A 14,819-nucleotide genomic window follows, 5' to 3' on the forward strand; every position below is an offset into this window, starting at 1 on the left:
TCACTCTGTTTATTAGAAGAATCACGGCAAAGAGTGGGCAGGTGCAAGAGAATCGTTATTCAGACCCGTTATTCACGCAGCAAGTTATTATGGGAGCATGAAGGAGCGTATAATATTGCCCCATCGTTTTTTTGTTTTTGTTATAATAAGAGCAAAATACCGCACCCTTCGCGTGTTGTAAGATATAAATAGGATAACAATTAAATGTAGGACTAAATGTGTCCCGCATATGGGCAATGGATATCAGTAATGTTGCATTTATGCATACATATATAATCCCAATATAGATTATGCCAATATATATATATATATATATGGGTGTCATTGGGTTTTCATGATAAAAATCTTGATATTGTAAAAATGTTTTGTTCTTCAAGTTTGGGCGTAGGTCTCGGTGATGCCACTTGTCGCATGCGCGTCCCCGCGGACTCAGCAGATGGTTGGGCTCCGCGCTTCTTCCACCTCATTGAGCACGCGGACTGGAACAAAGCAGCACCCTACTATGAATGATGAAACACAATGGCACAAAACAGCAACCCATCTACAAATCAACGTCTGACCATATCTGTGTGTCATTAATTTGTTCAACGCTTATTCAGCACAAATTCACCCACAAATGCTGAATGTAGGCCTATTTATAATTTCCTTCAATGTTCTCTCTTGAAAAATGCATGAGGCACACGATAAAAGATACAGAAAAGTAACAATACATAGACAATATATTCCTATTCCTGGTCCGTTTTTTATTTCTTTACATAGACATAGTGTAGTAGGCCTACGACTAAGAAATCCATATTCGAGGAATTTCGAGCGTCATGTTATTTAGTGGCCGAGCACTATACACAAGTGATAATCAATAATAAATTCAAGCCACTGATTAATTTGACTTATGGCATTGATTAAAGCTAAATAGCTACACTGAACGTACAGCTTAATTTAAGTCCACCTCCTTTGGGGATTCTCTTCATTAGGAATGACTCAATTATATTCCAGATGGGTGTCAATAGGTGTTGAAAATAGAGGGGAATTAGGACTAATGTCTGAACCGGAGATGACGCCTGTTCATTGCTCTGATGGACAAACGGGGTATGATAAGGAATGATAACACAATATAGTAAATCAGGGCGAGCATCAGGCTTGCTGTCAAATGGTGGGAGGTTTCAAGCAAGGACCTTTGTGGAGTTTAACAGGAAATCAATTATATGCTTGGAAAATGTTAATAAATATGGAATATTGCTAATATATAAATTAATGAACGAAAATATATTTGTTCCTCAAGGAGGTCGTTATACAGTAGACCAATATAAAACAGACTATACGTACCATACAATTAATGGAATCAGAATGACAAGAATACTGTTTAAATAATGAGTTTAATCATTGGATCCTCTGACAATTTTGAGTTAAACCTTGAGTTCTGAAGTTACAAGGGAAAACATATGGTGTAGAAAGGAAAATAATGGATTGTGGTGAATTTATTTAATCAGAAGCCCTGACACCCCCACTTTGAACGGTCACACACAAGTCATATTGGTGAAGAGAATAACCAATAGGAAGTGATGTGGAGCAATATAAGTGAACGACTATTTTAGCAGATTAAGTTCTAGCACAGGGAATATCCAGTCAAGATCATGCCAAACTACTCAGAATAACAAAGATGGTCTTAAAAGTGCAGCACCACAAAAGGCAGTGGAAAAAAAGACAAAGTCCTTCGAAAAAGGTAAGCATTTTTATTTCACATAAGTACAATGGCCACCGCCAATATCCAACTTAATTTAGTCCCTTAGTTTCCATAACTAACCATAATAAGCCTCATATAGACACTATCATCTCATTTCTAGGGCTTTAAACCACTTTCCATTTGGAGCTCATACACATTTACATTTATTACATCTACGCCGGGGAGATTTCTACGCAGCATTAAAAAAATAACAGTTTATTCACTTTTCTGGCGTCTACATGTTAACATCCACCCCATAACATTCAGATCCCTCTAGGCCTCAAGGTGACGGTGTTTGGGGGAGGAAAGGAGATGCAGCACAAGCAGGAGTGTGGAGGCGCAGCCCTGGTTAGTATAGCAATAAAACCCACGCAGCCTTTTCTGTGTCTGCTCAGCCATTCATTCATTCTCAAAAGGGGGAAAGATAGGAGTATTCATGCTTACCTCTCTGAATCACCACCTCCTCCCTGCCCTCCCATTTTTCCCTCAAATAAATGATTGATCGTGCGAGAATATTTTTTGAACTCGTTTTGGCCAAAGCACTTGATCTTAGTCTATTAAGCAAATAAATGTTGGAAGAATAATTCAAATGTACACTATTGACTTGTTAGAGCAAGTTAAATCCATACAGGCAGAGTGGCTGTGAGTCTAGAATAAAGTATTGATTAATCAAACACAGAACAGAGTTATTCTACAAGAGGCACATGTAGAAGAATAAGATGAGAAAAATGCTGCATGTTGCTTTGGCTCGTGTGCATTTGGAGACCCACCTGAGCCGAAGTACTTCAGTTTCAATGCTGCGATGTTAATTTGATTCCATCTTCGTATTTCTTTTGCATTTATGGTTCTTACTAGTACACACTACATGAATATTCAAACACAAAATAACTTGACGTGTACACACGCACAGGAATCAATGTACATCTTATTTTAACCATAACATTTGTACAAACATTTTAAAATGAACATTGTACTCAAAAGTAGTAAAGGCAAATTCTGAAGTTAGTAAAGTAAGTATACCGTAAATTCCAAAATAATACTAGTAAAACCAAGCAACGAATGGTGAGAAGGTTATTCGAAACATGGTAACATCCAAAATACATACATTAAAAAAAATAATGAATTGGGTCATGAATAAAATGTACAAGTCATAAGGCTAAGGTAGTTGTAATCAGTCCAGAAACAACACTATTTGATATAGTCACAGTGAGACAGACACCGCTGGGGTTAGGAAGAGAGGAGACTAGCCTGCGCCAGTTCAGCCTAAATAATTGATAGGGTGAATCCTTTATTTATTGAGTGATGGGTTCCATTGCAAAAAACAAGAGTGTTGAGGAGGGGCATTGTTTTGTTGTAGGACTTTGACTAGAGCACATGAGGTAAATGTACCCCTAACCAGCTTTCCACCCTGAGACAGGCAGACCATCACCTTAGATGGTCGGAACCATGTGGCAGATGTGTACGTCTGTTTTTACATGTGTGACCAGCTGGGAAGATGTTCCTAATCCCCCCTACTGATCATGATCATGAGCATGTCAAAAGAGGTGAAGGGTGTGGCTTTGGCAGAGAGAGAGAGCGAGTGCAAGCCAGTGTCCGCGAACTGCATTAAAAACAAACGATACCTGCAAAATGCTTGGAGAACGAAAGGAGAATACAAGCCCTAATTTAGCCTCCATTTCACTCCAGTTCAACCATCACATGAAGTGGACAACCTCAAGAGGGACTCTGTAGCCGTATTTTGAAAGGTGTTGAGATGGCTGGTGAGCAGCTCGGTGTGTAGAGGGAGGGGGGCTGGGAGGGGTATACCATCTGCATGACTGGAAGGCATCAACAAGTTCAGAACCAGGTCAAGGGTGCGGCCCTTGGGAGATGTTGGGATGTTTGAGGGGGATGGGAGGGGGGGGATTGTTAGAAACTGCGCTTCTTGATTTTTTCATCTTCTACTTCATCTTCTTGTCTTGGGGGCATGATTTCTCTGTATTTTGAGGGGGGCTTTGCAGGCGATAGCAGGAACATGAAAATGTTTTAAAAAAAGAAACATTATTTAGTCCTGCAAAAAAGGGCTCAGGGATCTGAACTTTGGACCTTCAAACGTCTACATATAGACCCTTCGGGTCGGTCCACGAGCCAAAAGCGCGAAGCCGTGGCAAAAAAACAGCCGTGTGGTGTTTTGATTCCGTGAAGCCGTCAACAATTAGCCATCCGATGTTCCGAGAAAATAGAATATTCTACCTGATGTGTTCACAGCGTGTTGAGATGAGATGGCTTGGGTGGTGAAGGGGGGGGGGGGGGGGGGGGGGGGGGGGGGGGGGGGGGGGGGGGTGGGTGGTGTTGGTGGGGATCGGGGTGGTGCTGTCAGGTACAGCTGCTCACGTTGTCCCTCCATGCCTGCTGCAGCTGCTGGAGGTGCTGGAAGGCTCTCTGGGTGACGTTAAGAGCCGGGTGAACCTTCATCAGTTCGGGCTCACCCAGCAGAGACAGACCGCACAGGCCGAAGTAGGCGTGGAGCGGGTCTAGGGGAGAGAGCGAGAGAGAGAATAAACTAGGTCAGATGATGTGGGCCATCACAGCACTGCAACCGTCACAACACCTGTGCTGGATGGGTATGATGTGCAAGCTCTTCAGCGTCAGCCACTGCTGCTCTAAGGCTGTCTCCCCAAAGTCCCTATTTTACACAGACTTGCGTCTTGTGGGTGTCATGGTCCACGATATTTGAACACGCTTCAAATGTCGTGGACCATGACACTGAAAGACAGTGAAATATGCCTGAACAAGCTGTACCCATCGCAGCATGATGACAGGACACATTTCCTGGTCTTGCTGCAAAAAAGTGCTAGCATGCCAGCTAGCTCTGTAAACAAAGGCAATTTCCTTACATACAAGTTGGTTTTTACATCAAAGAAATTCTCTTATTTTTTTAGTACCAAATCAATGTTTCACCAGCAATACTAACACTGCCTCTTTTAGATTGTTATCCATCAATTCAAAGCAGTTGATTGCCGCGATTTGTTAAACCGATATAACGGCCACTACATTATATAGGAACATTATCTGGCTGCTTTCCTTAGGAATCATAAATAATGCAGAGTTGCACTCCATACCCTCTAATCCCATGGGAGTGTCTAAAAGCAGGCCATACCAGTAAATGGAACCATAACTGAATTATAATGAAACAGCAAATTAGCCAATGTATCAATCAGTCCTTTAAACCTGTCATGAGCACTCCGATCAGCTGTATAGATTTTCCATGGTAAAACCATTATCTCTATACAAGCTCAGTTCAGTAGGAAATTAGCTATTGCTCGTCTATGCCATTTCCTAATAAAAGTCATTCTAGTCCAACAATTCAGCCCATACAGAAAACTGAAACTCAAGAATGAGCAAGATCAAGCAAGCCATCGCAGTGTACACCACCTATATGGGGCCGCCATTTTATTTACCCCTAGTCCCTCTCCCATCATTCCAGCCTGGGTTACGACACCTATGTCAATAGAAAGAACCAAGGCCAACTGCACTTATATTCCAACAGCCTTTCCCTTTTCTGAAACCCAATTCTTAACCTTGCTTGTTGCTCTAGGACAGGGGTGCCCAACCAGTCGATCGCGGTCTACCAGTAGATCGCCGACAGATCCCAAGTCGATCGCGAGGGGTGAAGAAAAAAAAAAAAAAAAAAATTTTTTTTTTTTTTTTTTTTAATAAAATTAAATTTGCGCGGGACATATACGCGCGGTAGCGCATGTGCTGTTAACAGCAGTTGAAAGCCGTCAACAGTAGTTACACACTCCTAAACGTTGGCATGGCTGAGGGGAAACAAGCTAAGACCTACCATTTTCACCCTGAGTGGGAGGAAGATTATTGATTATCGTTGAGAAGGTGCCGTGCGCAGACGGAATGAAACCCCCATTGAAGTCCGTAGGTTCACGATACAACCCCCCCCCCCCCCCCTCCCCCCCTCAACAATTGTTCTCTACCCCCCCCCCCCCCCCCCCCCCCCCCCCCCCGCTTGAAGGTAGGTTTGCTGGTAGATCTCGGGAGGTTGGCTACTTGAAAAGTAGATCTTGGGTCAAAAAAGGTTGGGCACCCCTGCTCTAGGATATTACTCTGGAATAGTCTTTGTCAACGGAGGCCTTGTTGTTCGGTTGGAGCTTTTCTCCCCATTGTTCCCCGCCGGGCTTCTGTTTCGTGAGCCGTTTGATCTTTTCACAGCCTGAAACTAGCTTCAGAACATTTGTCATAAATTAGACATCACACAGGATGGACAGACACACACACACAAACACACACACCTGAGGTTTAGAGTTACCATTGTTTTTTCCACTGACCCAAAGTCACCCTGGTAACCAAAACTACCGTGCTCTCTCTACACCTGCGTTGGGCAGGGTTATGCGACATACAAGCGCACAAGCACACACACACGCGCATGCACACAAATAAAAACAAACTTTCATTCATTATACACACAAACTTGAACGACAACACAGCTAAACAAGATCCCATGTCTGTGTTCCTACAGTGCTGAAAAAAGCTCCATGTATTGTTGGCATAGCTTTTAGCTCCTAACCACATGCGTCAGCTGCATGCATAATCACATTAATAAAAAATACATTCATAATGACGTTGGGAGCCTGTCCCCGTCTCTACTAAATGTCTTGGGGCATAAACCCAACGTTAAGCCACCCCGACAGAAAAGGAAACGCATCCGAGAATGACTCAACCAATGTAAATAAAAGTCCTGAATGAAATGAACCGCAAATTCACATTTTCTCCCTTGAGATTCGGTGATCCAATGCTTTCCAATGGATAGCAATTCCATTGGAACTCCTTAAGAAGTGTAAACAGTGTAGTGGCTCTTTAGCGTTTAAACCCACTGCACCAGGACACTCACACCAAACATGCATTTATTATTATTTCCGTTTAACTGGTGCCTTTGTACATCGGTTTATTTCCATGCATCCACACTGCTTGCTGCCCCAATCGACAATATTAGCTGGCTGTCTCAAACAAACAAAAGGTCCTTCCTTCCTTCTCTCTGCTGGCTGGGCGTTTATATTTACCTGGGTGGCTGTCGGGCCATTTAGCGAAGCCTCCCACCAGCCGGTCCTGAGTGGACAGGATGTAGTTCCTGTTCTTCTCGTAGTTAGTGTATTGGAACACATCCAGCAGCTACGAGGGAGGGAGGAGGGAGTGGAAAAGGATTGGAGAAACAGTACAGAGAAGAGTGTCTGCAGGTTGAGGAAAGCCTCTTATCTTTTCTCTGGGGAAGAGGAAATACATTTTGGTTTGATGTGTTGACCTTTTAACATTGGATAGGGAAGTTCCGTATCGTTGAAGTTCATTGAGAATTGTTACACATAATCATCTTTCATTTAAAATGTTTACACAACTTTGTGAACGTTGAAAAGGTGTCAATCTAATATGAAAAATGCTATTTCATAGAGCCTCATTGTTTAACACTTTAACACTGGATTGCAGCAACGGCTGAAACACGTTAATAGACAGAACGGATTCTCAAAAGGCAACTCGGTTCCATGTAGGCCTTGCACCAAGGTTGTGCGTGAGTAATAACAGTGGGGGAGGGGTAACAAGTGCGTCTGCGTCCACACGTCGCCCTGTTCAGAGCATCATATAGACGTGAACACAAACAGAAAGAGAGCGCGAGAGGGCCTGAACCGCTCGACGCTTACAAACAGCCGTGTTGGATGCAACCCGCACGGCGCCAACGAAGGAAGGGGCGGTACGACCCAAAGGCCCCGCCTCTCCCCCTCCTGTAGGCCCGCAGCGGCGGGTGGAGGGCGTGGTGCGGTACCGTACCTCCAGCGTGGCGCCCACCCAGAAGGAGTAGCACGTGTCCACGGGCTTGTTGGGCCGACCGTGGAAGCCCGTCTGCTGCCTCATGATGCACCAGCGCCGGATGCGGTCCAGCTCGCGCTCGCTCAGCGTCTCCTCCAGCCGGCCCATGAGCCTCAGGGAGGCCACGGCGCAGAATGTGGAGCCTCCTGGTAGCAGGGGGGGGGGGGGGGGGGGGGGGGGGGGGGGGGTGAAAGAAAGAAAGAAAGAAAGAAAGAAAGAAAGAAAGAAAGAAAGAAAGAAAGAAAGAAAGAAAGAAAGAAAGAAAGAAAGAGAGAGAGAAAGACTTGTTAGATCAGTGCATAGACTGGGGTACAGCACGGTGAGCCACGCAGACAGATTGAATAACAAGTTGGGACGTGGTGCACCCACAGGTTATGAACCACTCTCAAACCATCAGGGGACGAGGAGACAGAATGTCAGAAGGACATATGGACTAATTCAGAACTCAAAAGGGCTCTGGTTGAGAAGGTCAATCTACCAGAATAGAGACAGACTAAGTACACACAGGCTACAGCACAGATCAATCGACTGTATACCACCACCTTGAGACAGAGTGAGTTGGAGTGCTCTTATATTACTAATTATTTTTCTTCTTTTTTTAGATTCAGGCCATGAATGAGCTAGTGGTTTAAACACTGGGGTTCAACCCGGAGCCTTTCAGCACCAGTCCAACCACTATTTTGCCCAACAAACAGAACATGTTAATTAAACACACACAGGCCAGAAACGTCAATCTAGCTGAACACTCACAGATAGGCTGGCAAATTAAATACACAGAGGCTATGGCACATTACAATGCTACCAGGACAGGTCCTGCAACACCACACAAACGGGAGATAATACAACAGAGAGGGTTTGAAGAGTAGGCCGAAGAGACAGCGGTATTCAATACAGAATTCCCACACTTAAAAAAACCACAGAATTATAACTTCAGACACCGATGTGGGTTTTTGAGGTGCAGACAGGGTGCAAATCACTATCCCCATGCAGGGTGCAGTATTAGACCATAACTAAATACGAGTCGATGGAATGACAACACCTTAACCTTAAGCCAAGATATAGCAAGATCTATCTTGCAATATTTGAATAGGATGTCAATTGTTCATTAGCATAGTGCTGATATTGTATCCACCCTAGCATGCTTCCATTACATTAAGACAACAATGTAATTGAATGGCTTATGGCTTTTCTTAGCAAAATAAAATGTTGTCACGTTCCAACAAGAAGAAGAAATTGGACACATTTTTGGTTAAAGCAACAGGGGTTATGGAAAACCCCCGTTTACATTGATGTTTAACGCATGAGGCTAAACTATGTTTCTTTTTTCAGATGAATGATGTTTATTGACAGGTGTGAATCATAGCTTATCCAGCAGCGTAAATAGGAGCTACTCAAAGCATGATAAAACATGTGTGTGCATGCATTCGTACATCCACCCAGCCATCCCCCATAAGCTGTTAATCAGCATTGGCGGGATGGGCAATCAATCACATCCAATGACCCATCCGCCAGCTAACCATTAATCATCTGCCGTCGCTTCGCACCGCAACCTGCACATTGGGTATAAAACACTGGCTTTGCCTATCTGTGGATGCGTGGGGGTGAGAGACTAAAATCCCTAGCCAGAGTGAGGTGTGTGGTTATGGTGTAAATCAACCTACAAGTCAATCCCTGTCACTCCTCCTCCTCTAATCAGTGCTGTGCAGTGTGCTATGGGCTTGAGGCCCAGTGGCTGCGCGGGAGAGGAAGGCAGAGCCTCTGTGAAAGCATCACTCTGGGCCTGGCTCAGCTCCTCGTGCCCTACACTTGGGACACCACACCATTAACATGACCAGCCTCCGTCATTTCAATTATGCACAGCCTGACCCCGCCCACTCCAAAATGTGATCGATGGCGTGAAAGACAGTGGTCCTTCTACTACACCGCACTCTTATAATACATATTGTCGGAGGAGGTATTGGCAGTAAACAGGCCGTGGATTAATGGGTTGGAAGCTGGGTTAAATCTATCGTACAATTACGTACGCCGTCACCCCCCCAACAGCAGGGTGGGCTAGGTTGCCGTTGGGATGAGCTAAAGCCTTTAATCACAGAATTAAAAGGAAGCGGTAAATTACAGCTGTGCGATAGAACCCAGTCTATTCTAGCCTACTGTATTTCTACATGAAAGTAGGGCCAGAAATAGCGGCTACTAAACGGGGCCCGAGATCTAAAACGGGATCAGGCCGTCGGGCAGTATGTTTGGTGACCCCAGGGGTGCCCATATCAAACTGGTCATAAACTCTGTGTGAGTTTCGAGGGAGGGGTGTAGAGATTAATAAGACCACGAGCAGACACAAGGATTTGAAGGGTTAATCCTTTCATACCAGTTACTCCCATCACTTTACACAATGTTCCTGCCTCCAGCATTGGCAACACACCAACTCATTTCGATCCAACTGCAACCACCGTCCTAGTGTGTGTTTGCGTGTGCATGTGCTTGTGTATGGTTATAAAAGATACCAGTAGGTGTTAGGAACCTGCCATGGCATATTAAGTGAACTGTAAGAGACTGCAGGCATGTCTGTGATATCTACACTATTTATAGAAACAATGTGTTACTATATTGGGCAGGAGCCCTGCAGCAGACACAGAAAAAATGGTTATTGTAAAATGTGTTGCATTTTAAATAAAGTGCAATTACACCTATTCACTAATTTCATGTATCTTTAGACATACAATTGTATGCATGCATAAGGGTCAACAACAAATGAGTGTGTTATTTTTGCTCACCATGTGACTCCAGTCCCGCTCCCTGGCCAATCCCGTTGTCGTACGACTGCAAAAGGGTAAAACAACACAAAAGGAATGCTTTAAACCTAATCACTTCTTTTGGGACTGCTGAAATGCTGATGTATCAGCAAGTAGATCAAACATCAATTATTTCAATTTAGCTGAAAGGTATCTGCAAGCCGCCCTGGCTCTGATCTTACAAAGGAAGGGGTGTTCGGAGACAGACAAGAAACATTCATGTCTTCATGGTTCATCCTTTGTAATCCCACAAAAGCTGTGTGGTTTCCTTATCTCGACCACTAAAAGCCAGCCGACTGACTGTTGCTAGGCAACCTATGAAAACAGATGCAAAGAATGGAAAATTAGACTTTCCCGCCGTGTTCCTCACAAACACACACAAAATGAAATGTGTGGATTAATCCCTGGGTTTTAGACTGAGATTTAGTAGTTCAAATCATTTAAAGCAAGAATGACAGCTGCAGTGATTTTTCTAAAATATAGGTTACATTCTTTTAAGTGATGGCTGCATGTAAAACCTACAGAGTGAAGGCTTAATATTTGGTTTTAGATTATACATTAGGCTATATTTAGGTCTGGAAGATATCCGTTTTCCCTTTCAGTGGTTGAATACTGATGACAATAACATTAAGATATCACAAAGAGAACGATGATGTCTCAACCATTTGAGAATGGCCAGCTTCTGTCTAGCATTCTGCTTTACATGCATTGTAATATATGCAAAGGATATGATGAGGGATCATTTAAAATGGGATTTGTCACATGTAAATTTACCATCTGGGCAATGGACATGACAAGGCTAGTGCGAGTGCGTGAATGCGTGTGTACGTTTGTGTAAACTACAGGGAAACTTTATCTACAGACATTTCCCTCAAGGGGGCGGATGGGCCTGAAAACGTTTTTGAAAGAGAAACAAGCTGTCTGCAGTTGAGCTTGCTTCCTGTGTGTGTGTGTAAGACAAGCATGTCATAATACACCACACTTTTGTGAATTAAAAGGTCAGACCTTAGACTGGAGCCGACGTGGTGAATGAGATAACAACTATCATCTCTCGGGGCTTTGGTTGTAGAGTAGGCTTGGCTACAAAACTGAGACAGATCTCTTACAAACCCTTTACACCCAGAGACAATGCTGCAGAAACTGATCCATTTCATAGGATGGAACAATTTTCGAAACTCAAGAGGCAGGGCCACTATCGATGTTCCACTAAATAGTTTCAATGACAGGTATTTAGTCGCACACTTATTTAAAACTCCATGTTCTTAAAGCTATTTTTTGCTTTATAAAAGGCATTTGTAAATAGTTGTCATTGCACAAAATTACAAACAAAAGATGTATTAAAGCCAAGAAACTAGCAAGCTTCGAAAACTGTGGTCTTCAAGGTATGGCATAGCACACACACACACACACACACACACACACACACACACACACACACACACACACACACACACACACACACACACACACACACACACACACACACACACACACACACACACACACACACTTAATCGACAATTTGTGGTGAGCCCATTATTGCTCTTCAGTTCTTAGAAAGATCCTAGTAGGATGATAAAATAAACCCAAAGGTTCTAGGATCATACCTCAATTGCCACATCCTGCCAAAAATTGTCTGATAATGACTCAATTGTAGTACCCTGGGCATGTGTGTGTGCGCAAGTGTGTGTAAGAGAGTTTGAGAGTGTGTGTGGGTGGGAATCTGTGTGTGCGAGTATGCGTGTGTGAGTATGTGCGTGTGTGAGAGTGAGTTTGTGTGTGTGCGGAAGCGTGTACGAGTGTGTGTGAGAGTGTGTGCGAGTGCGTACGCACCATACTCCTCCTTATGTACTCGATGGCCTTGTGGATGTCCATCCCAGACCAGTCGTCCAGCATGTAGCAGATGCAGGCAGCGCAGTAGATGAACCGCATGTCGTTCTCACTTCCCTCCGGCACTGCGTAGAAACTGTCAACAAGATTAACACCCACACACTATTCAGTGCAGTTCCCAGAGGGCCAACCAAAGGTTCAATGCCTTGCTCAAGGTCACTGGAAGCCGCTATTAACCCTAAAGGAACGTCTGCGACAGGGCAGGAAAACCAGGAGGAAATTCTCATGCACAAGGATAAAACAATCTATAAAAATTACAACCTCTCCCCTTTTCAAGACCTGGAAGAGCCAGGTCCAACCACTGCGCCACGATTCAACTAAGCTCAGCTCATGGAGGCGCTTAGTTGGTTTTTCTGGTGCTTGGACCCACCTGCCATCCTCAAGCTGCAGCGCCTTCAAGCCGGTCAGACAGGCCCGCTTGTTGACCCGACTCAGGTCGTCTCCTAGCAACAGCAGGGAAGCCAGGCCCGTGTAGGTCATGGCTATGTGGCCGCTGTCGTACGGATGGGCCATCCCTGGACCCTGGGTAACACGAGCAGCAGTGCACGTTGACATTTTATGTTGTGTTCACTTTGATTGCCGTACATGAACAGGCACCTCAAATGTCAGGGCTAAGGGTATTCGATTAAAAGCAAAGTTTGAAATTCAATACATTACTTTACAAAAAACCCATTACATCAATAGCAGAAAAAAATGTGACTAACTGCCAGAAAAAGGAAAGCTTCTGGATAATTTTACATTGCCCTGAGATATGGGAAATACCTTGGAGCTGTAAGGAAGTCCAATATGCGATGATCCCCGAAAGCCACAGCGCTGCATATTGGATTCTACAGGGAGAACAGGAGGTGCTGAACTCAAGGGTAGGGCTAGCAGACATATTTGCACACAACGTTGGCGCTTCAAAATGTGAACATGAACTTTGAGGAAAATGAAATAGCCTGAAGGCAGTCTTTCATCTTGACAACATCAACTAACCACAGCAGCATCAAGCCATCCTTTGTGTCTGCAATGTGCTGAATAGAGTGCTTGGCACAAGTCTAGGCAAGCTAGACTGAGTTACAAGTTACAAGACTGCCATCTAGTGGACTTACAATGCACGTCCAATAGATAATAGACAATAGAAAACCAAATCACATCTACTCGGCTGATGTGATTTGTTTTAGATGAAAGGACAATTAAAGAACTGGTAACATAATACTGAACACATGATTGGAATTTTGTCAAATAATCAACACGATCACGTGATGACTGTGCTGATGTATTAAATAATTAACTATACAGAAGAGTTAAAAGCTTTCCAGATAGAAATGGTCTATAATTCATGAACACAAAAGCACTTGGCCAGAAAAAAATAAAGCAATAACTTTCAGTTGAGTATCGTTTTAACTGAAGGCAGGGTTTGAAAGAGGCTACCATGGATTTGTAACACTATATCGTTAGAGATTTTATAATGACGACAAAACAACAACAACCATGAAGCATTATCTTATCTGACTTCTGCATTGAAATGGGCACCTTGTGGCATTGATAAGTTGTTATTGATAGAAATATTGTGACGATTAACCGCTGTAAACCTCCCTCTGTAACACACTTTCGTTTAGACAATTTGAGCATAGCTAATTTTCGGATTCTTCATTCGATCGACCTCAAACTTGTCGGGTGTATTGCTGAACAGGCGCTGCATTGGAAGGGTACAACTCACCGTCCTCGGTGGGTAAGACCTGGAGGGAGTAGATCCACTCAATCATGTTGTCCTTATCAATGACATGAAGAGCATCCAATACGTCTAGACCAGACAGTGCGAAGAACACGATGGTCAACCTGGAGAGACAAACACACGTCATAGGTTAGCCCTTTAAAATATGAATCTTGCATTCTAGTATTACTCATAAATAATCAAAATGGGTCTATGAATGGAGTGATAGGGCATGCTAGACACGCCAAGAGAAATAGTCAATTCGTTAGGTAAAATAGCCGTAATCATTAACATTGACCAAAAGATGCTAAGAACAATAACAATGTCAGTAAGTTATCAAATCGAGTGTCACCAGATGAACTGTTGACCAAAGTTTGGTCATTAGGGGTCATTTTTATAAGTCATTGAATGGTCTAAATAGGCTTCCAAATATCACTACAAACTACCAACATTCCGTAGAGCATCAGCCATCATATTGTCCATGTTTTGACATTTCAACAAGGATGTGATCCAACCCTAAGGACCACATCTCTCTGGGCACAGAGACTAGCTTAAACTAGCATGAGGCTAGTCGCGTTCCTTAAAACCGATACAGTGTGTATTCTGGCAGCCGTACCTGGTGGTTTCTAATGAGGAATATCTCTCGGGTAACACCTGAAGCGATCTTTGAAAGAATCGCACATGTCGATCTTTTAAAAAGTCTATTTGTTCAAATTCTTCTATTTGGTTTCCTTCTTCCGACATTTTTGCCACCGGAATTACGAGGATTATATTCCGGTCTAACATTTTTCAAAGTAAAAGTGTAGACCAAGGCATTCAACAATGACGTTTATGCTACAAACGAAATACAATCCTATTTTACTTACGAGCATTA

The 14,819-nt window shown here is 43.5% G+C and overlaps 1 protein-coding gene across 1 annotated transcript; it reads right to left on the reverse strand.

The window, feature by feature from the left end:
- Positions 1-4,039: 4,039 nt before the first annotated feature.
- pggt1b (protein geranylgeranyltransferase type I, beta subunit) lies at positions 4,040-14,743 on the reverse strand. Its single transcript, XM_056593048.1, has 9 exons — positions 14,562-14,743; positions 13,952-14,070; positions 13,012-13,076; positions 12,620-12,771; positions 12,193-12,325; positions 10,342-10,387; positions 7,532-7,716; positions 6,775-6,883; positions 4,040-4,233 (listed from the first exon to the last, which is right to left on the reverse strand). Exons 1-9 carry the CDS (start codon positions 14,729-14,731, stop codon positions 4,076-4,078), a joined length of 1,137 nt encoding a protein of 378 aa, XP_056449023.1. The 5' UTR covers positions 14,732-14,743; the 3' UTR covers positions 4,040-4,075.
- Between the last annotated feature and the right edge of the window lie 76 nt (positions 14,744-14,819).

The sequence above is a fragment of the Gadus chalcogrammus genome, chromosome 6 (assembly GCF_026213295.1).
Source record: "Gadus chalcogrammus isolate NIFS_2021 chromosome 6, NIFS_Gcha_1.0, whole genome shotgun sequence".
NCBI classification, from domain to species: Eukaryota; Metazoa; Chordata; class Actinopteri; order Gadiformes; family Gadidae; genus Gadus; species Gadus chalcogrammus.

Excerpts from the sequence above, each read along its gene's own strand:
- pggt1b (XM_056593048.1), bottom strand. The coding sequence starts at position 14,731 with ATGTTAGACCGGAATATAATCCTCGTAATTCCGGTGGCAAAAATGTCG. Across the intron at positions 7,717-10,341 it reads AGCGGGACTGGAGTCACATG|GAGGCTCCACATTCTGCGCC; the intron begins GTGAGCAAAAAT and ends CCCTGCTACCAG. Across the intron at positions 4,234-6,774 it reads ATGGCCCGACAGCCACCCAG|ACCCGCTCCACGCCTACTTC; the intron begins GTAAATATAAAC and ends TCTCTCCCCTAG.